Consider the following 26,820-nt stretch of genomic DNA (forward strand, 5'->3'; position numbering starts at 1 on the left):
TGTAAAGTGCACTGATACCTTCCGGTCAGTTTGAGGTATATAAACTGCAAAAAAAAAAGAGTACAAACACTTAACTCGGAATTTCTCGGAGGATGTGCAGCAATCAGCATAACAAGAATGACAGGCAGTCACCTCCCCCTGTTATCAAGTGGTGCTCTCTGCAGCACATGTTCTAACCCTGAAAACAACCCGAGTTTACTGTATGCGCTTTAGAAAGTGCCTCGCATAAACAGGAAGACATCAGTGCCCTGCGGGAACGCACGTCTTCATGACACCGCCCCAGATCTTATCTATGGGTTTAGTATTTCTTGTTGTCATCTCACATAGTTCTGTTTGTCTTTCACTTAAACCTGTTTCCTATACATAAATCTCTCCTGCACAGTCAGTATGCACAATGCCATAGTTTACTGGGCCGCGCCAAAGACTGTAAACAGATAAAAAAAGCCTATTTTTCTGATGTGTAACGCATTACATTTCTAGTGTGCACTTCTGCATGTTTGTTCTTCTGACAACGTTTCCCATTGTAACATCAGGCAAAGTCGCCTGTTGCTTAATGTAAAACTTGTCTTTGCTCCCGAATTTGAAGGAAACGCTTCTGTCGCTGTGACCTAGTCTGAAATCTAGCCCATAGGGCTTCCAGCTGCGACAGATGGCCTACATGCTCCGAAAGAAAGGGCATATCTTGGAATACGAAACCTCGCCACCTGTAAGCGCTGTACAACATTTTCTTAAATCATGACAAAACTTGCCATTGTACACAACAAAACAGCAACAAGTATATACACATAACCATACTACCCGGAAAATCCGTAAGTACATCTAAATTGGACTTTCAATAGTTATCAAACCTAACGTCTTTATTCACTCATGAGCACATTACTTTTAGTACAGTTCTTATTTTCTGCATATAAAAGAGAAAACTTTATTTTTTGCCTATAGCTAAATACGTTTTGTTTTTTAGATATATTCCTTATTGACAAACACTGTACAAAAAACACAACAACTCTATCAAATAAAAGGCACACAAACGACCGTGCAGCGTTTTGGTGCCTGCACCCTGTGTCGCCCCTTTTTAAGTTGTTGTCAACTACGTTATGTTTTTCAGAAAAACTTTTTCTACCGAGCACAAGCTACATGCGTGGTTGGTTACAAATGAAATAGCATTGTGAAATGTTGGATAGGGTCAGCACTAACTCGTGCTTTTGCCGCCCTTCCCCTTTTGCCACCCTAGGCGGCTGCCTAGTCCTGCCTAATGGTAGAAACAGCCCTGCCAATGACTTAGAGTCTTCCAGTGTGTTTGGTGTATTTCTGATCTGAGCGTGCAAAGTGATTCCTGATATTGTTGTATGGGAGGTTGCATTTTTTCCATAGATACAAATGTGAGGTCAGACTGCAGCCATGGGGCATTGAGGAAGAACATTATCACTAGCCAGTGTCTTGAACCCACCAGTTCTTTCTCAGGGAGCCAATCAATTTTGACCGATTATCCCAATTGCTGAGCCTTGAGATATTACATGCATGGATATTAAGACAACCCTGTAGTATGAACTCTGATCATGTGCATCCATGTACACTTGTGCTCTTCTCTTTACATTTTGTTTTTAATTATGCAGGAAAGGTCTGATTAAAATGTTTGGCAGAGATGGTACTCTGTTGCAAAGGCAATGGAGTGCTATCCCACCAAATGGAAGATCTATATGCCTAATTTAGAGTCAGGGTGACTTCCAGTATGTCAACAGCATAGACTACTCCATCTCCACTGTTGACATACAATTCGTATTGCTCTCCAGCCTAAGATTGGGAAGTGGATGGAAGATCTAGACTGGTGCATGTTCAGGGAAAGGTCGGTGTACGTTGCCAGGGGCTCCCCAGGAAATGGGGAAGATCTGGGGAGCTTGGAATGGATACAGAGGGGATATATGTACTCCACCGAATGTTGGCGAAGAAACTGTAGCGTTGGAATCCCAGTGATCCCTAATGTTATCCTAAAAGTATTTTGCTACATGGAAATTTATAATTGTTTACTGTGAAAGCAATGTATGTCACCTGATGCTTTTTCTTTTGCTTATGTTAATAAAAATATGTTTTTTTAAAAGGCAGCAATATACAAGCATGCATGAATAATATAGATAAAACCAAATACATATAGGTACATATAAAAACAATACAAATTAATCAATAAAAATGCTAAAAGCAAGTTACAACTCTTTCAAAGGTAATATGTGGGGTTTAAAACATTCCTAGAAACCTTTCTTAAGCATGGGTTTTCTTGGACCTCAAATACCATAAAGCTGTTAAAAATGTGCCAGTTGAAAATACAAATGGGCCACTTGTATTAGTTCTACATACTCTCAGTGCTGTAATGCGGTCCTTAAAGCCCATCAATTTGCACAGTGGTCTAATCCAATGTGGACAGTGTTTTGTGTAAGATGTGCAAAAAAAACATATTCAATGGATCTGGAACCTCACATTCCTTAGAGCATATATTTGATCTACGTGACTCTTTCTTAAAAAGGCAAGTAAAAGAAGCCATTGGTAATGTGCCCATTATAAACTTAATAAAAAGTGCCCTTGCAAAACGTTTGCTGACAATGTCTAAATGCATATCAAAATCAAACCCACATTTAAATGAAAAGAAAACAGTCAGGCTACACGAAGTAGTCTCAGAAATATTTTCTCCTAGCACATAGTCCCAATAGGCCACTTTGAGATTCTCAGTAGCATTGCGTGGTAGATTTGAGGGTTTGACCAGAAACTCCCTAGTCCTAGCTTATATAATCCTAACGTTATAAAAACACACCAATAGATCCTATCATTACACAAACCCTCTAGGAAGCCTCCGAGTCATTCCCTATGGGCCTCTAGTTCTTCTGTAACTGACACACTTACCCAATACTGGATCAGTCTCAATGCTGAAATATCAGAGATGGATCTCAAATTTAAATGCATATGGTTGTGGAGTGTGGGGGTACTCAGGGAAATATTTAGCAGCAATATGAGAAAATATTCTCTGCACTTTCGATCATCTCCAAATTACAACGACCCCAAATGTCAGCTCCATAAAGAGCCGCCCCACATGCTTAACTTTCATTGATCTCCAAGGGGGGAGAAATGGGAGAGGAAGGTGCCCTCTTTGCCAACCTTATAATTAGGGCTGGACAGTGAACTCCGCTCTGCTAGTGGAGTCTGTGGAGTTCTGCTTACTACATGCTCCACTTGGAGCACAGAGTTTGGCAAAAAGCTTTGTAAACTCCTCCACATGGAGAAGTTCAATGTCCTCTCCCCTCTAATTCTTTTTACCCCATCCAAAGCATCTCCAGCCAGCTTCAGTCTGCTGTAAGCATGAGTGCTACAGAGTAGAGACTGTATTATACTCTCCCGACACACACAGTTCTTGAACTAACTGTAACCATAGAGCGTGGGAGTGAGGTGTAGAACACTGTATGCTACTGGTGACAGCGCGTCAGGAGAGGTTTATCTTAAACTCGATGCAGTCCAGTCGCTCAACTGCGTGACCTCAGGCTATAGGTTGGAGTCTCACCGGAAATGCAGAAGTCCTTCTTCCACCTTTCTGTTATTATTCAGTCTGGCGAATGGTAATGCGTGTTCATGTTGACTTTTTTATCCCCTGCTGCAAGTTTTAGGTGGGGCAATTTAGGCTGCTAGTGCCCACCTTTTGCATTGCAGATTGTTTAACGGTTTGCTGCTTCGAACATGGGGGGTGAGTGGGTGACTACTCAATACAGGCAAATTAGTATTTTAGTAACAGTGACAAGGTGTCATCAGCAAATAATAAGCACAGTGTCTTTATGTATTTAAACTTGGGGGAATCATTCTCACAGTTAAAAAGGTACAGTAAGCACTCCTTGATACATAGAAGGAAGAGTGTGGGGGCCACTTCTCTTAACTTGACTTATTTTATCTGTCAAATCTCCTGCAGGTCCACACATGGCCCTAGCATAATTGTCTGTATAAACTGCCTGGATTAGGGTCAACATACATCTTGGGACCCCTATCCTGCACAGGGTTTCCATAATTTTGGCCTTGTGACTAGATCAAACACAGATTGAAGATTCACAAAGGCCACAAATAATCTCTCATTCTCAAGATCTATGGTCATCCACTTGATAGTTAAAAAGTGTATCATTTGTTCCATTGTCTAAATGTTTTGCCCGTACCCTGCCTGTAAATGGGATAGCACCTTATCTTGCACAATCCAATCCCATAACCCATAAGTATCTGGGAGCTGACTACTTTCTGCATGTTATCAATTAAGCTTATTGGTCATTGATTGCTCAGAGTGGCTTTACCAAATTCTTATGGATTTGTACTATATTAGCACCTTTGTAAGAGTCAGGGACCCAACCCACTGCCATCAGGGTGATAGACACATAATGTATTTATGGGGCCCATGTAGGAAGGTGGATATCTGACTATGGTTACCCCCAAACTTTTTGCCTGGTGTTTAGCTGGTTTTTGACATAGTTGGCCTGGGATCCTGCTATTCAGGACCCCAGGCTGATTGCTCTCTCCTTAAAATGGACTCCATGTACCCTAGGTGCATAACATAATTGGAACTGGTTCACCTTATAGGCCCCTGTAACAATGTATAGTAGGTACCCAGGGCATAGGTGTAGCCAAGGCCTACCAGGGGCTGCAGCATGTATTGTGCCACCCCTGGCCTGGCCTCCATATTTGACACAACTGGCTGATCACTCAGCTGGGGTAAGTTGGTGTAATCACCTCTTGCTTAGATATAGTATCCCTATATCTAACCTTAACTGGACACATGTTAACCTATAAGCCATTCCTATAGAAGGCCCCTGCAATCCTGGGGGCAGAGTGCGTGGTTTCATGTGAGATGGTGCTCTAGCATGAGCTGAGCCTGCCTGCAGCTGTCGGGAACAACTCCCTTAGCTGTTCCGGGATATTGCAATACCATATACTCTTAAGTGCATTATAATCCTCGCGGTTATATGCTAACTTTGGTTTGGCTTTATCAAAACATGTTGAGTAAGGTGTCATACGATTTGGAATACTATCCCCCCGACAGTTCTGTCGACGGGGATAGCATTCCACCCTTCTAGAGGGACACGACATGTACATAGCCTTAACCCCGGTTAAAGTTAACCAGAGCCTCAGCATCACAAAATGGATGCTGCCACCACAGACACAAGTCTGACCTCTTGCTGCTGGGAGTCCTTCCAGCGAGGGAGGCTTGGACAAAGGGTTTCCTGCCTTGGGAGGTGCGAGCACCACCCCAGACAGGATTTTGTGTATTGGGTAGGACAGGGCTGAATAGAAACAGACATGCCCGGGGCACACAAGGTGTCCCCGTGCATAAGCCAGTCCAAACCGGTCCTGGGACTTTCCAGACCCAGGCCTGGCGAGGAGCTGCACAAAGGAAAGGGGGTGTAACCGCCCCCCTTCCTGGTCCCACCCAGAGGAGGGACCTAGCAGGTGATCCACCCCTCAGATTGGGAATAAGAGTGGGAGCAGTGCCATAGCACCTCAGATCATCCTGAATCAACTTGACACTAAGAAGATGACTAAACTTTGACATTCTGCTGCACAAAAGACTGAAGAGCATCTCCCTTGTGGGCTAGGAGTGGCCACCCTGTGAACACAGGCACCATCCAGCAACTCGACGTCTGCTTTGCCGCTGCCTCCCGCCGGAGCCCGAGCCCAGAGCCTGACAAGACCCAGACTCCCAGACTTCTCACAGCCCGATCCACAGTCCCTGCAAAGAAGGGACCCGTGGAGGCACCGAGAGACGTGGGACTGGACCTCTTGGAAGACCCCCGAAAAGCTGCCTGCGCAGCATCCGAGGCACCCTCGATGTTGTGCTTTGGGGACCGAGAATACCCACCACCGAGCAGCCCTTGCACCGAAGATCAGCCCCCCAGCATCTCCACGATCTGCGTGGGGCCATTTTGCATTGTGCCACTCAATGCGCCATCCCGGCCACTTGCCACGTGGTCAGCGGCCATCTTGGCAACGAAACCTACAATCTACACTGCGGGTCTGGTTGCTCCAAATTTGCCCTCGCTCCTGTAAAAAGGAGCACCCGCTCTGACCTTGCTGGTCCGAGTGATAAGCCATTTTTGATTCCTGCGTGGCTTGCATTAGCCAAGGCCTGTTTGCTCCAGCCAAGTTGCCGACACCGCCAACAGCGAGAAGCCTGCGTGGGACAGCTCGTGATTGACTCCTGGACGTCCTCGACCTCTTCGGGTCCACGTGGCTGCAGAGAGAAGCTACACCTCATCGCCTGTTTGCACCCGACATCGCCTGGTTCCAATCTGGTTCCACGGTAGTCACTGGCTAGTGACTTTGAACATTGTCCCCTCTGCTTTCAGGTCTTCACCACTTCAGATCCACCCTTGGATCCACCGGAACTCTTCACATCGAGCTGCCTGCAGCATCTTCAGCTCCAAGCACCATCGACCTGCGTGACGAAACCCGACACTACTTCGCACCTGTGCAGCCCCTTCCTGTGGGTGAGGTAACTCATCAACGCCCGTGTTCCCACACTGGTACACACCTCTAGTGCCTGTGTCTTAAGTTTCACTCCTCTAGGTCACTCGTAAGGTTCCTAAATAACTAACTTTGTAACTTTTACGCACCATAGACAATGCATTGGCGAATGCGTGCACTTTAAACACTCCACCCGAGTCCCGCGGGCCTTTCCCGACTTAGTCACTGCTAGTCCCGATCGGCTCCAGTGATTCCCAAGGTCCTAGGCCTACTTCCTTTTCGATTGGTATCTCTTATACCACTTTCTTAGTATATGGTTTAGGTGGCCCCTAGGGCTCATCCATATTGTGCAACTTTTGTGTATTATAACTGTGTTTTGTTTTAACGCTTGTGCTTCTGTGCTCAAAAAGAGTATAGGGGATATTTGTAATTAATAAATATATATATATTTTCAATATATATCTGTGTGGTGTCCTTTAATTTGGTATTCAAGGGGGTTGTATATGGTAAAACAGCTTGCTTCACATGCCTTTCAGAGTTTAGCCTAAGACTGCTTTGTCCACACTACCACTAGGATAGCTGGTCTATAAGGTTGACTTACAACCAATCATCATAAGGGTTGCTTGGCATGGTACAAGGTGATCACTAGACCTAGTGAGCATCATATACCAGGCCAACTTCTCACAGCCCAAATCTGAGGTTCGCCTCTGTAAAGGCCAACTGGGATTTTGTCTAAGCCTGGGGCTGTCCCTGGCTTCTGCTCTAATATAGCTAAGGTAGTTTCTTTGTGAGTAGATTCCTTATAATCATCACCCCCACAGTCTACAGGATATATATATAGGTCAAGTTCCCTGCCAGCTATTGGGGTATTTGTCTGGTAAAGTCCCCCAAAATGTGAGACCCATTCCTCAGGAGGGATTTGGCAATCTGGCCTCAGTTTTACGGTACGCCCATTCTGGGATACCAGCTGCCAGAATCGTTTGCTATCTTTAGCCCTTGATGGCATTATGAATTTTCCCAAACTCCCTCTTCCCACAAAGCTTTACTTGCCTTTGTGGTACTAACATACTCCCTCCTAGCTAAAACAATCCAAGATGTATCCTTGATCTTTAAGGCCTTGATAAGAGCACCATTGGCAAGTCTACAAGTGTGGTCAAACCATTCAATGGACCTTACAGAGTTCAAGCCCTTTTCCTCCTTGTACATTTTACAAAAAGGAAGCCTAATCTACTTAAAACGTTGTTATGAGCTGCCATTATCTGGCCAGTGGTTAAGTCTTTTTGCTGTAATTCAGTAAATTCATTTAGTATGAGTTGGTATAGAATGGCTAACTATTCCTCAGAATTTAATAATGCCACCCATATGACCGCTCGTTTATTGCTAGCGACCACCACCAGATTTGCAACTACAAGATCTTCTGCAGCCCCTCCCCCATGCTTGCCATCCTTTCCCAAAGTGATAACATTGGGAAGTGGTCACTATCATGGTGAACACATAATGCCAGATCAGACATAGCATGTCATAACCCTAGGTCCAACAAAGTGGACTCAAGATACACTAGTCTTAAACCATAGGTGACCAAGATATCTACGAACTGTAATCCTGTTGCAATTATTTTAGGTAATTTACATGTGGAATTGAGGGATAAAATCCCCCATAAGTGATCCTATTAATTGATAAGGTCTAAGTATGGTGCATAGAGCTCAAAGCACACATTAACTTCTCCCGTAAGAATTTCTCGATGGAAGGGGGGCAGATCTGCCAAAAATGCATTTAAGATGCCTGTGAAATAGGGTTAGTTCTATTATACATGATTATTACCAGGTAGGGGGGGCCTGTTCTTGGGCACTAAGCTGAGAGCTAGTATGTACAGGGAGTAAATGTATATTTTTTTACGTTGCAGCCCAACAAAATTCTTAGCCGTATGATAAGCCCCCCCACCATCCTGCCTGCTGTCGGGTGGAGAGCATGATTATAATATGAAATAAAACCTTGCCTAAAAACATTGCGGTAACCCACGTCTCCTCTAATAAGCACAAATCAAAGTTCTCTTTAAACAGTCCCCAATCCACATCATCTAACTTTGTCCTTAGCCCACGATGTTCCATGAAATAAGTGTGCAGCAATGTTCCATGGAATATGATTTTTTGGGAACAGCAAGTCAGACTGTGATTTCTGGTGTAGCAAAGCCATATTGAGTAGAGCATACAAGATCCTTCCCTTTCAAAATAATGGGACTAGAAAGAGCATTCATAGAAGCCACTTCAATCAAATTAGTTATTTCAGGCCTATTTGGGTTAGGCACACCTTTTTACAATGATTAAATGTTAAAGATTGACTAATTCAAACTATGTTGCATTCAACGTTTGTCTGCCTGCCATGTGTGGTAAGACCCGAAAGCGGCAAGTTCCCGAGTGGGCAACCTGGCCTCAAACGTGCACAGCTGGGGGGTTAAATACTACAATATATCAGTTTTTACCCAAAGTATACCAATACAACAAATGTTTTCTGTTGGTTTTCAACATACAATTTACTGCTCATTGCATGATATTTCAATACTTTTCTAAGTCCACTTCATTTGATTGATCACTTCTGCTGATCATTATGAAATATACATATCATTCTTAAAAAACGATAAATAAGCACAAAGAAAATCTAGCCCAATGCATTTCGGGGCTGCCTGTCCCTTCATGAGGGGAGTATCTGCATAATATATAACAATGTAATAATTTAGATGCACAGTAATGGAGCCATTATCATCAATCATAATGTTTTAAATGTGAAACCAATGATCATATACAAAATTAGAAGTTACTGCACATGCCAACAACCCAGCATATGTGTGTATTGTAGTGTTGCAGGCAATCAACCTCCAGACTGTGAGAAATCCACTCAATGAGGCCGACAAATCTGGTGAAAAAACCTGAACTATTCAGTTGTCTATTCTGGAAAATTGCCGAAAAAGAGACTAGACTTACTAGTGAACTTGAGTAGACAACCAATCTCCTGAATGATTGGGGATCCTATGAATAAAAGAAAAAATTATCTCCAATACACAATCTGCTGCTAACAACTAAAAAAACAGTCAGTATTTGTCTGCTGTTTTGCCAGTTCCTACCTTGATGATGGACCTAAAACAGAGTTCTCAAAGGTGAACTTGGGGTTACGACATAAACTGTAAATGGTAACAAAAACATAGTGCTCAAATTAATCACCACTCCGCTTTGAATCAATAAAAAATCCCCCACTGTTACCAGTGTCTTACCAATGCAATTATCGTGCTCTTCTGATAATACTTGGTTCGCCTGTCGGCATCTCAGTACACTGTATAACAAACAACACCAAGTCACCTACTATACTCGAGTGTTTCTAATGAACTCCTACATTCAGCTCAAAGCTGCAAAGCTTACCCATGCAGGGTGTCCAGTCTTCTGCGTGGTTTCACTCTCCACTTTTCGCTGATACACAGGACCTCTGAGCAACGAACAACACTCAAAGGCTAGTAGTGCCCGGTTATCACTATCGCCCTCCCTCATACACCAAAGGGCTATGAGACTTATCCAAGCACGGTGTCCAGTCTGTGCACAAAATCACTCTCTGCTGCTACACATAACCTCAATGCTGGCAAGTTCTGAAAGCTTCCGAACTCCCGGGAGTTTAATTAATGCTCACGTGCTCAAGCGAGAAGACGCTTCTACTTCAGCGCCATCTTGGAATGTGCATGTTATACGTGTATCCTGATCAGTTTCGTATAAAAAGAGAATAATATTAGCCGGATAACTCCTGCCAAATGCAGTCTAAGACTCCCAAATGCACATATGATGGTGTCCATACATGAGAGATTGCAAAACTATGTCCTCTCAAATGGAATTTAGTGAATAGTGCGCCATCTTTAAATGGGCAAAACATGAAGTATACAGTCTTTCTCACCCATCAATGCTGAACTGAGGCATGCTTACAATCTACTTGGTGTTCGCATAAGTAAAAATGTTCAGGGAAACAAAACATATAACTGTTAGTCTATCATCATATAATGGGAACCATTTGTGAACGAAATTATATCAACATGCCTCAGTACCTTCAACGATGTCCTTACACATCTTTTAAATATCAATACATTGCACGTCAATCCATTCTTTTTTATAAAAACCACTAGCAAGGCAGCTGTGGCTGTGGCTATGTGTAATGCTGATGATGTGCATGAAGCAATGCTAAATAAACCCAATCATGTGAATGATCATGGAGTGTGTGTGAATGGAAGTTCGGTAGTGTAAAATTCATAGGAAACATGACATGTCTAATTTGTCATTGAGCCCTGATGGCATCATGGTGTTTAATTTTTTAATCCAATGAATTTCCCTTGGTAAAAGTGATTTGGAGTTGTCTGTTCAATCACAAGCAGGTATGTGTTCTATGATTTGGAATTTTATTTGCGCAATCGTATGACGAGCTTCTACCCTGTGAAGGGCCAAACTTGAGGTGGTACTTTTGTTTGTAATCCGGCTTTTGTGTTCTGTCAAATGCGTTTTCATTTTTCTCTCCGTCTTTCCAATATATAATAAACTGCATGAACATTTGATGGAATAGATGAAACGTATTGAATTACAGTCAAACGCTTGCTTTATCTTAATTTGTTCTCCAATCCTTGGATGTGACAACGTGTCACCCATGATGGCATTATTACAGTGAATGCAGTTCCCGCATTTGGTCATGCCAGATTTAGTGGCTACTTTATTCACCGTTTTGCTAGATAACAACTCCTTAAGATACTTGCTCTTGTAAAAGCGAACAATGGTTTGTTGCTGAATAGACCATTAAACTCTGATTCCTCTTTCAACAGCTCCCTCAGTTTGTGGGGGATTTGCTTAATCTCTGTCGTGACTGTCGAAAATTTAGAAACAAACACGATGCTATCCGTGTTTTTTTTAGGATGCTTCATTAAAAGATTTGCTCTACTACACAAATTAGCCCTCTGTAGTTGTGATTCCAGTAATGCCTCTGGATATCCCCTTTCCACATAGTCTTTCTTTTGAATCTCCATTGTTTCCATACAAGTATTGGTGTTTGTGGTGATGCATTTAATCCTCAAAAATTGCAAATATGGATGAATCATAATTAACGATGGTGGATGGAAACTCAAAAATTGAAGAGCATTCTTGCGGTCTGTTTCTTTTTTGTATACCCTTGTGGAAATTCTTTTTGATTCTAATTCGATCCACATATCTAAGAAAGTGATGCCACTTTTCTTGATTGTACTGGTGAATTGAATTCTTGTGTCAATCAAATTCAAAGTTCTGATGTTCTCTATCAGCATTTCCACTGGATTTTTCCAAATCAGGAAGATGTTGTCAATAAAACGTCTAAAAAATACCAATCCTTCCTTCCAAATGTTGTTATTCAAAATGTGATCAGATTCAAATCTCACCATAAAAGTGTTGGCAACGACTGGGGCGCCCGGAAAGCCCATAGAAGTGCCAATTAATTGTAGAAAGAATTTGTTATTCCATTGAAAATAGTTGCTGTGTAGACAGAACTCAAGAAGATTGATTACAAAACAACTCTGATCATTGCTGGTGGTCTGTCTTAGTAACGCCCATTCAGCTGCTTCAATTCCAAGTGCATGGGATATAGATGTATATAACGACACCACGTCGATTGTACACAGAAACCAATTTTCACTCACTTCCTCTGTTATAGAATGGATACCCCTTAAAAAGTCATTTGTATCTTCAATGTATGTATCCCAATTTTTTACAAAAGATTGCAAGTGTGCATCAATGAATCGTCCCAGATTTTCAAAAAGCGATCCACAACCTAAAACTATCGGCCTACAGGGGGGATCTGTCATACTCTTGTGTACTTTAGGGAGCATATCTAACTTAGGACATCTGGGAAAATGTGTAGTCAGGAATTGTCTTGTCGTTTCATTGATCCTTAATAGATCAGCAGCCACAAAAGATTGCTTATTTCTATGGTGAGATCATGCTCCAGTTTAGCATAGATGTTAGTATCATTCACATGGGCATATACTTTGTTTTCATAGAATTCACAGTCCATCATCACCAAACCTCCAACTTTATCAGCTTTTTGAAAAACAACAGAAGAATTGTTAGCCAGATTGCGCAATGTGCTATGCTCAGCTCGACTGAGATTTTTTCTGATTTTGTCTACTTTTGAGTAATTGATTTTTTCCAAATCTTTCTTAACAAGAGTCTTGAAAGTGTCTAAGGTTTTATGCTACACAGGCATTACAAACGTGCTTTTAGGTTTGAATTTGGGCTCTGTAGTTGTTGTGGTAGAAGGCACTATGTTGGTGAAAAAGTTTTTTAATCTCAGTATGCGCATGAATTTAAAGAAAGCTATTTCTTTCCACAACTTGGTGCCAGTATATGTGGGAACAAACGATGTTCCTCTGTTTAAAATCTTTTCTTACGATTTGGTCAAATGCACTGACAAAATATTAATTATGAGATTTTGTTTTGACTCCTTGGACCTGTTTTCAGTCTTTGTTTTTCTTTTTCCTATCTGGATTTTTGAATATCTTGCAGTTCTCCAGAGTCTCCCACCTGGCCTAAAAAAGAGACCGATGCAGAACTTCCATGTGCAACTTCTTCATCTTCGATATTTATGGGTTGGTTTTGTACGACTATGGAGCTCTTCTGGTATCAATATCCTTCTCCGTGGTCACACTTTCTTCTAATGATCCTTCGTTTGTTCTCCTGGTGAATCGCTTTTGAGCATATACTTACGCCCATGTGTACGCTTCTTTAACTTACAATCTATCGTATCACGCTTGAATTTTCATCTCTTGCAACTATTTCCCATATTTATCTAATTTCACATTCAGATCTTCAGAAAATTGCTTCCAAGCAGATTCCTCCATTCTTGCCGACATGTCTCTCTTGATATTATAAAATTCTTCCTCCAAATCTTTAATTAGATCTACAGACCATTTATTTAAAATCACGTATCACATTTCCATAAAATGTGGTTATGTTGTAATCGAATAACACAGGTTTGATTGCCAGTCTAAGACCTCGAGGAATCCTTTTAACTTTGTGGTATTGAATTAACGTTGCTGCGTGTAAACGTTGGTTTAATTCTCATCCTGTCAAACATTCCAGGGTTTTTTTGTTGTTGAAGAACGGCCAATATAATTTGAAAGGGCCCAGTGGGTTGGAATAAGGTATTTTATTAATTGATGTTCTTTTGTTGTTTTTGTATTTATGTAGAAATGTGCATTTTATTTTGTCTTAACTATGTTCCTATTAATCATGATATTAGAATATATTTATGGATATTTTTACTGTAATGTTAATAGTGTATGGTCTAAATAAGCAAGTACTAGAACGAAAAAAACGAATACCCATATATTTTTGGTGTCCAGTGGATGGTTTTAGACATCGTATGAATGACCCTGTTTGAGCCTGGTGGAAGGATCATTGGTTACATGCCCAAACTGTCAAGTAGGGTATCATGAATAGAATAACCCATGAATAAAGGTGCCTCCAGCTGCTCAACTGAGATTAATCCTTTAAGAAGCGACTCAACCAATCTCTGGATGTCTGTACTCAAGGAAACAACAAGAAAGATGGTATGTAGTGGGGATCAATTATAGCCTATGGTAATTACACACAATGAAACAAATATCAATTGAATTTTGAATTAATGAGAAAATGCCTATTAAACAGCACAGTTTTATAGAAATGCCACACAAGACACATTTCTACAATTCACTTTTTTTTCTCTCCAGATTCTCTGGAGATGAACTTCATGATACAACCAAAGGGGTATATTTGCAGGCCCCTATTGCCACCACAACATCACTTTTTTGGACTTTGTGGTGGAGATGGGGGCATCATCCTATTTACAAGACAGTGTTAAGCCACTTAACGTGGCTTAACGCTGCCTTGTAAATAAGGCACCCATTCACGCTATACTTAGCAAGAAATGGGAGGGAAATGAGTGTTGTAGTGGGCGTTCCACCACAACAAACACCCATTGATTTTGATGCTGCCCCAAATTTACAAGGGTGGCGTAATTATGGGGCTGCACAAAAATTAAGACCAGGGAAAACCTGATTTACCCTGGCGAAATGGGTAGACATTTTTTATTTCTCCTCATTTTTGATATTTCCATGTGTGCTGCTTTGTGCAGCACACATGGGAACCTCAAAAAAGCAATTGATTGTTTATGTGCAGGAAGGTGTCCCTTCCTGAAAATAAAGAAATCATTAAAAAACATGATGTTTTGCAATTTTTATGTGTGCTGCATTACGCAGCCCACATAGAAGTTACAAAACGCCATTTAAGGATTGTTTAAGTGCAGGAAGGAAGGGACACCTTCCTACACATAAACAATCTTCCCCTGCACTATGGTCAGCTAAATTTAGCGCCAGCGCAGGGAGAAATGTAGGGCTGCACCATATTGTTCTAAATATAGTGCAGCCCTACGTTTCAGAAGTGGCTGGGAGCGACGTTAAGAAAAGGAGGCTAAAGACGCTCTTCGTCACTTCCATTATAAATATGCCCCAAAAGGTCTTAGGCCACAAACACATATCCACAGTATTAAAACAAACAGCTGCTATAGTCAGGGTTATACAATGCCAATCAATTTCTTGTCGGCCAATGGTTTTCAACATTGTAGGTGTTTATATAATAATTTCGGTTCATAATCGACCCTGGAGGTAGTCACACTTGCAAGGAGTCAACTGGAGAAACATCCACTCGTTTTTTTACACCTTGATGAACAACTGAATTAGTCCAAAATCCATTTTACATAGATGGACCCCTCCACTTCTAAGAGTTGGAAAGCTACATTTGATTCTTGCCTTTTCATGAAAAAAGAAACAGAAGAAAACGCATACCAAAAAATCCTCAGTTTTGGGTACATACACGCTGCTTCTTGCTGGACTTAACCATCAAGTAAAGGACCATACACTTAACCGAACTGAAGAACGAATGTGAAAACTCTAGTGTCCTCCTCCTCGGGCTCCTCAGTGTTCAACTTGCCCTGAAGTCACTGATCGAGGTTTGGAGAGGAGGTAAATCACACAGCCAGAGCAACAAGTGCACATTGGAGTGAGGTCAATGATGCAAATGACAGCAGTCTCTTTCAAATTTCATTCAATTCCTTACTTAGAATAAAAAAAATGAATGAAAAATAAATAAGCATTAATTATCTTATTTCTGTCAATGAAATAACAATTTTACTTTGGTACTTACCTGGACTTCCCATGCACCATCCTCCACCATGGAAATAAATCATTGCTCTCCTTTGAGTATGTGAGGACTTTTTGGGAAAATATAAATGAACAGGAACATTATTAAATGTTGTCTTGGTCACTGTGACATTTTCATCTGATATTGCAGGAACTTTTCCAAATGAAAGGACGAGCTTCATAATGTCCATGTAATCCACTATCCCAAGCATGTCAGTAAACTCTGCCTGCAAAAAAAATAAAACAACAACATATTACAGCATCCTATAAGAAATGTAATACATGTAATTTGCATATCAAACTGAAAATGCCATATATTTCCCAAAACAAAAACGTTACCTACTCAGTTGCATACACATGCTTGGTGGTTTTACATTGTTTCAATGCCAAGAAAAGGGTGGAAGTTTAACAAACAAGAAATCATGCTACAGCCTTGTATTTTTTATTTGTGTTACTCAATATGCTTTCCATGAGTAACAACTGCACGAATTTCAACACCAAGTTTATCTCTCTCCTGGTTGACAAATAATATTCAACTTCTTATTAAAAATGTTTGGGGGGCACCTTAATCCCCTCCAAGCCACAGGAAGTACATACACATGACTGTTACTAATGGTGAGTCTCTCACTATGCACAAGAGCACACAGTTACTGAAATTTCACATTAATCTGTTTTGTTTATTCAAATATTCCGTTCATATTCCTTCATTGATTTAAGTCATCCATTCTCCTTGTGTTATTATATGTTTTACAAATCGTCCTGTCTTCAGGGGAAATATAGTTTTCACCTTTAGAATTTAAACATAAAATTAAGTAAAGTCAGACTCCCTATTTGGATCAATACACTTTAACAATAAATAAGCAGGCATCGAAGTGCAGCGTTCTAGGTAGCACCCACAATAATTGTCTTCAACTGCATTTATGTCCAGTGGTCCATGTACTCCATAATTATTCATATTTATTGTTGTTATATATCCGTCCTAACTTCAAGTGTAATATGATGTCCAATTCGTTCCCCGAAATACATTTTATTTTCTCAATGAGATTAAATCAAGTATTTGTGAATCATATATGAAAATCAAAACCACTTAACTTATCATGTATTTCTTTTATGTTTTTCTCGTATCATTCACTAAGTCACCGCTACATATAGTTTATATGTTCACAATAGTCTTTCAGTCATCCATTAATTAGTTATTTGAACAATATACTTAATATGAACTTGTACTGAGTGCAACCGTCATCTAATCTATTAATAATATACTCCATTAATGGCCCACTGTTCATCTAATTATCTCTGAGCCTCCTCATTCACAATTATATTCCAATGTTTCTGTCATCTCAGGGCATACATTCTATCAATGCTTGTGACTATTGTACTTGCCGTTTCCACAGTTTTTTTAAGAGCCTCTTCATGAATTGAAGATGTATCTTTGTCATTTGCAATTTTTTTAGCCTCAAAAAATGGCTCCATCATACATTCTCAATAAGTCATTTTGTGAGAAAACTGCACTAGTCATGGGCGTGATGTTTCTCCTCTTTGGAGATAATTTAATTTAACTCATCTATTTCTGGGGATCAATAAATATCTTGCCATTTGGGTTCCCCCTAGTGCCAGAAAGATCATTGATTACAATACCTCTGCCTTGAAATTTAAAAATCCTAATTTGTTTACTGTTGGGTCTCCCTTGCTTTGGACCTGGTGGGGGGGATTTGAAACTATCAAATGAAGATTGTCCCTCATATTTTATATGTGCTCTCCATGCTCCCTTTAAAATTCAAAATCACATTTTCAAACATATTCTCGCTAGTTGACTCAATGCCACAACACTACACGATGCATGCAAGGAGGAGCCTGTGATTGCAGCATAGCACCTGCCGTCGTTCAGACCTAACGCGGATCACTCCCCGGGTGTTCCCCTGGTGCCTTCTATTTGCCACCTCCTGCACTGCTCAGGGGGAACCTTGGGGGAGTGATAGTGACCCCAAATGAGCACTTTGCAGATTGCCTCCCTGCAGAGCTGCACAGACATGTGGGAGGCCAACAAAGCAACTTGAGGCAACGCCATCTGCCTGATCCTGCTGGCTGATCCCAGGAGCTCCGGGAAACAATACCAACACAGGTCACTGGGTGAGTCGACCCTCTCACCCCCAGCTGAGTAATATTCTGCATGGCACCAGGAAGTGGGAAGCTTTCCCGTCCTGCAGTGTAAAGGCAAGGCCAGCTGGATGCATCATCGCTGATCGGCCGAGGGGGGCGGCATTAACCGTAAAAGTCTGCACTAAGCTGGTCAAAAAGGACATGGGGGCTGAGGGGAGAGGGGGACAGAGAGGGAGAGCAGGCGGTGGAGATGCAAAGAGCATCTGGTGCAAGGAGGGGCCGGTGCTCAGCCAGTGTTGCTTGTCCGCCAAGAGGAGCCTGTAGGCAAGATGGTTGCACCGCCCTCTCTCCCGATGGCTGATCCAAACTAAGCCAAGCCCAGCTAAGAACCGGGGTTCCTCCAGGAAGATGAAACGCCAGACATAATTCACAAGAAAGCGCATGAGAAAGACCTAAGAGTCTGGCAACCTGGGCACTACTAGAGTTTAGTAAAACAGTAGCACATGGAAGCACATCAGACGCGCATCAAAACACAAATCCATAGTGCACTTTAATTGCTACTCAACTGCTACTAAACTGCAAACCATCTGCGGATTGAGTCTAGTGAGCTAACCATGAAGATACACAGCTCTCTACTACTTTACACCCATGCGTAAAATCACTCTAAAGGAACTATAAATAGACATAACTGGAACAAAGCATTTATAAGCAAACCAGGGTGATGACAACTACAGGAACTAGCCACAGCAGAAACTTAATTACCAACTGAAACTGCCTGCACTCGTAGTAGAATCAAGCCGACAGACAGATGCAGCACAGCAAGCAAGTATGGACATTCAGCCCTGTACTGTACCCTATCTGAGGAAAGAGATTAGAGGGCACTTCATGAGGCAAACCAAGACCTTTTATGATCCGGCAGCCAACAAGAAATGTGCAGAAAGCCCAGCCAAACCTAAAATATAAAAGCAATATATTAAAGACAGGCACACCAAGGACGGTCTTGACCGCATGGCATTCCACCTTTAGCAGCTGTCTTGAGCAATAGCCAAGAAATACAGTACTAGCACAAGAATGTAAGTGCAAGAAGTGCCTGGATATATCTATCCTCAAGCACATTAAGCCCTAAAACACCATCGGTCAGCAATAGAGAGCAACATAATAGCAGTGGCAGGAGACTCAGAGTACCTGTGCAGCAGCACCTAACACAAGCAGTTTACCAAGAGCTGAAGCCTGTACTGCCATTAAGCCCGATAGTGGCAATTGTCAACCCAATCTAAAGAACAAGAACCCACCTGAGGAAGTCAAAAGGAGCAATCTCCACTGCCAGCCACTGCCAACAGGCTAACTGGGATAAAATGTAAGCAAGGACTTCTTATCTCTACACCAGGAGTGGACTGATAAAAAAACAGATGTGAAGGGGGTACCTGAAGAAAGGGATCAACATCAAACTCTGGCGGAAAGAACAAGAAAGGGATGAATATGTACTCCAAATCCTTGGTATCTTCCGACTTGTAGCTGGCGGTCTAACCGCTGCTGTCAGCTTGTGGAAAAGCCAACTCGTAATACAGACGGTGGTGAAACTCCCATGTATCGCCCTTTATCAGCTACTTTTCCCTGACCATGACCCTGGCAATCTGCAGTCTCGGCGGTTCAGTAGCGGTTTTTCCAAATGCAACCTGCACATGTTGTAATATGATGGTCAGACAACCGTGCTCACAGCATTCAGACCATGAACATGGGTACAGTGGTTTAAGGACCTCCAAACTCGTAATAAGACTCTAAGGGGTCGATTCCAAAATTGGTCGGAAGGGCTCCGAGCCATGTTCGGAGCCCTTCTGACCAAATCGGTACTTGTCGGACGGATTCCTTTCCGACCGAGCCATTCGGATGGGCTCGGTCGGAAACGAATCCGACTTGGTTTTTTGGATGGCCTACGACGGGCTCGGAGAGCCCATCTGCCATCCGGAAATCCTCCAGTACTCCCCCGGTCGCCTCTTTACGACAGAGGGAGTACGATGGCAGTTTTTCACTGCCTTTTCGTGTCGGTGTGTCCGGTACGAAAACGCAATCGGAAACTGTCTCTGCGGACCCCCAGCAGGGCCCCCATGGGTGTGAGGCTGCCAAATGGCGGAATGGGGGCACCTATGGTGCCCTTCCATTGATCCCTGCATCCGGTGGCCGGCACCTTGGGGTGCCGGCCACAGGCTGCAGGGATGAACTGCATACCTGCATTTCAAATTGCAAGCATGCTTTCCGGTCGGAATGCATGCTTCCATTGTGAACCATACGAATGCGACCGAACAGGGTTCGGTCGCATCGTACTATCAGGGCCATAACCGACCACTGCAGGTTGGTCGGTTACGGCTCCTGACCGATGTCGGACAGACCTGAGTCCGTCCGACATCGGATTCGGCCCCTCAGTCTTTTCCTCCATTATTTTCTATGGGAAGCTGTTGCAGTACTAGTGCTTGTACACAAAAAGTGATGGATGGAATGCTTGAATTAATATCACTCACTGCTAATTTCTCTGATCCACAGCTAAGTCCATTATTTTGCACACCATGTCACCTCAGTTGGGACCCAACCATATACAAATCAGTATTTACCTTGCCAAGTGTGGCTTTGGATTTACCCCAACTGTGAGCTTTGGGTCCTTTTTAGTAAATTTAGAAATACAGTTTCTGAATAGAAATGGGTTTACTCTTTTGTGGATGGGTACCTGCCCCTCCTTGAACCCCTTTATTCAGCCATTACCTTTGGTTTCTCCCATATTTACTTCTAAGGGGTCGATTACGATGTCGGTCAGAAGCATTCTAACCAAATCGGTCTTGGAATGGTTTCTAACCGAATCCGATTCGGGGAGTCTGACCGACCGATTATGTTGGTTTCGGATACCATTCGGTCGGACTCCCATTGACTTCAATGAGAGCATTTGTTATAGTGGGCCGAAAGATGCAGCACTGAGGTCTCTCCTGATAACAGGTGAGTAAATCGGAATTCGTAGTTCGGCAGATTTCTGAGGAATTTTTTATTCAAGTTACTGTAACTATGATTAGAAATACTTTTCAGGATCAATAGTGGGCTAAAAGATGCAGCACTGAGGTCTCTCCTGATAACAGGTGAGTAAAACTGAATTCGTAGTTTGGCTGATTTTTGAGGAATTTTTTTAAGTTCCAAAACTCCACACTTAGAAGAATTTTCAAGTAAAACATTTCAATGTTAGCCTATGAAAGGAAATTCAAGTTACTGTAACTACGATTAGAATTACTTTTCAGGATCAATAGTGGGCTGAAAAATGCAGAAATTAGGTCTCTCCTGATAACAGGTGAGTAAATCGGAATTCGTAGTTCGGCTGATTTTTGAGGAATTTTTTAAAGTTCCAAAACTCCACACTTGGAAAAAATTTCAATTGAAACCAGTCAATGTTAGCCTATGGAAGGAAATTTAAGTTACTGTAAGTATGGTTACAATTACTTTACAGGATCAGTAGTGGGCTGAAAGATGCAGCACTGAGATCTCTCCGGATAACAGGTGAGTAAATCGGAATTTGTAGTTCGGCTGATTTTTAAGGAATTTTTTAAAGTTCAAAAACTCCACACTTAGAAGAATTTTCAAGTAAAACATGTCAATGTTAGCCTATGAAAGGAAATTCAAGTTATTTAGAAGAATTTTCAAGTAAAACATGTCAATGTTAGCCTATGAAAGGAAATTCAAGTTACTGTAACTACGATTAGAATTACTTTTCAGGATCAATAGTGGGCTAAAAGATGCAGCACTGAGGTCTCTCCTGATAACAGGTGAGTAAATCGGAATTTGTAGTTTGGCTGATTTTTGAGGAATTTTTTAAAGTTCCAAAACTCCCCACTTACAAAAAATTTCAATTGAAACCAGTCAATGTTAACCTATGGAAGGTAATTCAAGTTACTGCAAGTATGGTTACAATTACTTTTCAGGATCAGTAGTGGGCTGAAAGATGCAGCACTGACGTCTCTCGTGATAACAGGTGAGTAATTCGGAATTTGAACTTCGGCTGATTTTAGAGGAATATTACGCTCAATAGTGAAGAAAGGGGTTGGGGCCTGAGGAGACATGTGTGCAAACACGCCCTGTGGTGCGTTTTAGGTTGGGGAATATATTCCTCTTCAATCCTGAGGTTCATCTGTGAGCCAACTAGCCCATCATGTACCTCCAGTTTGCCCCAGGGAGCTGCGTTGCAGAGAGGTGTTCAGAGGGCACGCCCCCTTTTTGCAACACTCTGCAACGCAGCTCCCTGGTCCTTACTAGAGGTACCCATTGCCCCAGGGACCGCCACCTCCCCGAGGCTCTAAATATTAAAATAGGAGGGTCCGTGACAGACCACCCAAGCCCGGGGACCACCAACTCCCCGGGGCTTTGGAAATGTTTGGAGGGGGCTGTGCAGCCCCCTCCTGGAGCCCTGTAACGGCCCTGGGGACCACCCCCCCCCCAGGGCCGGCTCCTGCAGTGTCCCGGGGTGCCCATCCCCGGGACACTGCTGTTTGCTATGGCAGGCTGGGAGCCTCGCGGCTCCCGCTCTGCCATAGCAAACTGCTTTGGTTTTTGGAAGAGAGAGCAGGAAAGTTGCTCTCTCTTCTAAAAACCAAAGACGATTGCTTTGCCACATGGGGAACTGCATCTTAGTAGCTCCCCATGTGGAAAAGCAATGCCAGCTCCCGAGGGACCCGGGGAGCCGGCGGGACCGTGAGGGGATTGGGGACCCCCTCACGGTCCCCAACGAAAAGGCCCAGCCCAGGGGGATGGGATCCCCAGGGCTACAAGTGGCCCGGGACGGGGACCACACAACCCCAAATGCAAATCCCAAATTCAAAAATAGCGCTCGCAAAGGGCCAGATTTTCAGAATCTGGCCCTTTGCGACCCGATTTCGGCTTGCCGAATCAGGCTGATAAAGTCTTACATGACCCAAAGTATATATTTGATAGTGTGTTGTGCCCTCCACATACAAGGAAATGGGAAGACTGGTGGTTGTTGCCAGCTGACTCTAGTTCCAGGGCCCAGGTCTTTGTATCTGCACCCTTTGTGGGAAGGCAGTCTACCAACTCTCTCCTTTATGAATGAGATCCTTAACTCAGGCCTAGGAATTTGTACTGTGTACTGTGTATCTGTGTCATGCTTCCTGTATGTATTTAGTTATTTAAATATTTATGTATGTATGTATGTATGTATTCATAAAAAGTATTGAATGTAATTAACATACATTTAAAAAGGACGTGTTTGTACATAGACAGCCAATAAAAAGAAATGAGACAAGCTGCAGCACACGAGGTCGTAGGAACCCTCGGTGCCAACCGGAATTCACTGAAGTCTATGTGTCAAAAAAGGAGAGTATGCATATAAATAAAGAACTGCAATAATCACAGGATTAACAGGATTAACCCAAGAGGTATGGAGGAATTTTAGGAAGTAGTTTGAGCACCAGAAAACAGGTGAAGGACAGTTTGCTTATCTGAGGGGGCAGAAAGAGCTCTTGCTCAAACAGAAAACCCGAATTTCATGCAGAGAGAACAGACATTGTTTGAGGGCCAGATTAGGAATACAAAAGGCAAGTATGAAGCGCCTGAGGGGTCATCTAATCAAAGAAGATTAGAATATCTGTTTTTTCTGTGTTGGGCTTTGAAACTTCTCACCCATTCATCCACTCGTAGCATGCAGATCTGAAAACCAGTTCCTGTATACTATGATATGTAGACCTTGTTGATTTTTAATGGCATGCAATGTATCTGTGTAATATAAACATGTGTATGTTGCAAGTATGTTAATCTTTCTTTATTGCGTGATTAATTAAAATCTTTGCAATTACTCAATAAAAACAAGAAGGAAGCAGGAGTATAAATGTAACGATTTTGCAAAGCAATTAAAAACACTTTTAGAAAAATTAAAAAAAGAAGCCGTGCAGCTAGTACAGTACTGTCCGTTAATAGAAAAGTTCCTTCACGATCAGTAGTGACTTTAGTTATAAAAAAAAAATGGTCTTAGAATACGGAAACAAATCACAATAATTCAAGTTTAGTTACTGGCCTCTGGGTTTAGGGCCGTGTTGACTGTTTTCATAAAGCGCACTAGCCTACAGGCTAGTTGAATGTCTTCTCCCTTGAAGCTCATCAGCAAAGCTTGTCTGCAAGTGCGCACACGTCTTTGATTCCAGAGCTGTGTTAGTAGGCTTTTTCGGGCACTATCTAGAGCTTTACAGCTACACAGCAGGTGCAGGACGTCCTCCTTTGCGGTATCACAGAGCCTACACTTGAGATTACAGTCCAATCGCATCCAGGGGGGAGATGTACTTTGGATGGTGTTACCCCAATCCTCAACCGTAAAAAGTCTTCCTTCGCCTTCCTTGAAAAGCCGGTGCTGAGATATGGCTGTGGTGAGGCGCTGGTGTAGCCTTGAATCACAAACCACCGATGGGACCTCTTGGTTAGTGCTGCTTTGTCCTCTTCCAACGAGATTGTTTTCACAGATTTGTTGACAAGGCGCTTGAAGCAGTTGTGTGTACAACTCGAGACCCAAAGATCTTTTATCACAAGGGAGTTAACGGCTGCTTGGAGGTACACCATTGCGGGGGAGTCCTTGTTTGTTTCCATCTCTTTCCAGAGATGAGCATTCAGGGAGTCTGTTTCAGCGTTCTTTACTTTGTACCAGCATTTTACGTATGCGCCTTTACGTGCAATTTGCTGCTTCTGTAGACATTGTTTGAGGGCCAGATTAGGAATACAAAAGGCAAGTATGAAGCGCCTGAGGGGTCATCTAATCAAAGAAGATTAGAATATCTGTTGTTTCTGTGTTGGGCTTTGAAACTTCTCACCCATTCATCCACTCGTAGCATGCAGATCTGAAAACCAGTTCCTGCATACTATGATATGTAGACCTTGTTGATTTTTAATGGCATGCAATGTATCTGTGTAATGTAAACATGTGTATGTTGCAAGTATGTTAAATTACACTTGATATACCGGAATTTGAGTCATCTCCCAGCCATCTATTGCAACAGACTATTTCTTCCCATTTAGCTTTGTGCTGTGTTAATACCAATACATACATACATGCAAACGTATGTGCAAAATCGTGGTCTCCCTTTAGGTGTTCTTTCTAGCCTTAGTGGATATGACAGCTGGTTGCTTACTTTCTGTCAGGCAGTGCTTAATTTGTGCCGGTGGTTTCCGGTGCTCAGCACCGGCACTTAATTGTCAGCACCGGCTCTAGTGACAGTCCTCACATGGTGGAGCCATCTTTTAAATTTTGAGATGAGCACTACAAACGGGTTTATTAAGTCAATATTCATTGAAAATAAATAATACCAGCCTCTTACGCCATTATTATAGCTGTGTGTGGCCTGAAATAGTCTGAATTGTCACACTTGTATTAGAACAATGGTTAGGTGTATGTATGTATTGTCATTGGCAGTGTTGGCAGGGTATAGGTGGTGCAGTGGCCTTCCGAGAAGGGCCCTGGCACTTACTTTTTTACAAATTAAGCACTGCTATCAGGCCACTCTTAGCTTTCCCCTTCATTGCAAAAAGTCTAAGAATGCAGCCCACAAAATGCACTGCGTCCAAATTGAAGGAGTGTTTGTTGGCCTCTCTGCCGTGCCCCAAAGTGGCAAACACTTGCCTTTTCTAATGAGTAAGCTCCATTTGTGATTCACTAAAGATCTCTATCTCTCAAGCCAGGGGTGTGCATGTCAGGAACAAAGCATCACATGCTACTCTTTCCCATCATTGTAGAACCCGATCTTGGGTCTGTATAAGTCGTGGTATTGAGGCCTCCCCTAGACTTAGACATGTTTTATTGCACAGTGTGGGGAATTGACTCCGAACCAGAAAAATAGACAGCAAGACTTAGCTGACTCAAGATGGCTGGCACTTCACGGAGGAAGTGTGTCACCAAAGAGAAATGCGGACCTTGCACACAGCACATCCGAATGGAACTAAAGGGCGTATTTGTTCTCTGATGTAGGACTCTGAATGCCAGGACTGTGAACGTGATGAGCCTGCATTGTCCCTGACTAGTATATTACATTTCTAATTTGGAGGGAGTGCCCTTTTCTGAAGAGGAGGAATATGACAACTTTTACTATTAACCCTAAGTTTATAGGACGGTGTTATCATTTTGGTGCAGTCAGCCACCCCTAATTCCAGACCTGTTTGCATCATCCCACTAGCCCTCAGATATATCAAGGTATGAAGTTGAAATTGGATTTTAATCTTCAAATAAATTCCCTACTTTTAACTGTGATCTTTTGTGTTCATTGGGTAACTCAGATTTCCGTGAGCAATCCACAGTGTGACCAGCATCCTACCAATTGAAAATTCCAACCACCACTACCAATTTCTGAGACATGATGATATTGGGCAGTAACCCATGTCCCCACCAGTAATTCCCCTACATTTAAAAATAACTGTCGCAGTAACTTGTATATCTTACTGCTTCAGTCTTACATTTTTGTGAATGTCTGTATTGTAACTACCTTATTTTCCTTCATGCAAATAAAAAATGACAGGGCCTCATGTACTAATATTATTTAAAAAAATACATTGGAAATTACAAATAATACCAATAGCAGTTTGCATTTTCTTACTTGGATTGTACTGACATATTTCAGTAGAAGAGGTTGCAATTTGTGGTCCTAATCTTACTAAATGCATTGGTATTTGACCTACCACATTATTAAGCACGAGGAAGGTGGGAATTGCAACCCACTATGATTGGCCAGAGTCACAAGCTTAAAGGCTTGTTGGGTTCAGCAGACCTTTTCTGGTATCACAATTTTGGTGGAAATTGTGAGAAATGCTTTTTATTAAGCATTTCTCACAATACGAAGGAAACAATATGAGGATACCTTGAGCTTCATTAGTGTGAACATAAGACATACTGCTAGATTCATCAAGGAGCCGTTTTGCGAGTCGTTAATAGCGATTATTAAGGAATCGCTATTAAGGACTTGCAAAACGGGATTCATGTAGGAATCGCTAAATAAACTGCGATTCCTACA

The 26,820-nt window shown here is 42.2% G+C and overlaps 1 protein-coding gene across 1 annotated transcript in view; it reads right to left on the reverse strand.

The window, feature by feature from the left end:
* The window catches only part of LOC147683805 (arylacetamide deacetylase-like), a 93,679-nt gene that overhangs the window by 64,745 nt on the left and 2,114 nt on the right, over positions 1–26,820 (reverse strand). The window contains exon 2 of the mRNA XM_086944203.1: positions 15,699–15,921. Coding sequence (XP_086800329.1) covers positions 15,699–15,921 — 223 coding nt within the window. The remainder of the gene's footprint in view (positions 1–15,698; positions 15,922–26,820) is intronic.

Source organism: Lissotriton vulgaris, chromosome 11 (assembly GCF_964263255.1).
Source record: "Lissotriton vulgaris chromosome 11, aLisVul1.2, whole genome shotgun sequence".
NCBI lineage: Eukaryota > Metazoa > Chordata > Amphibia > Caudata > Salamandridae > Lissotriton > Lissotriton vulgaris.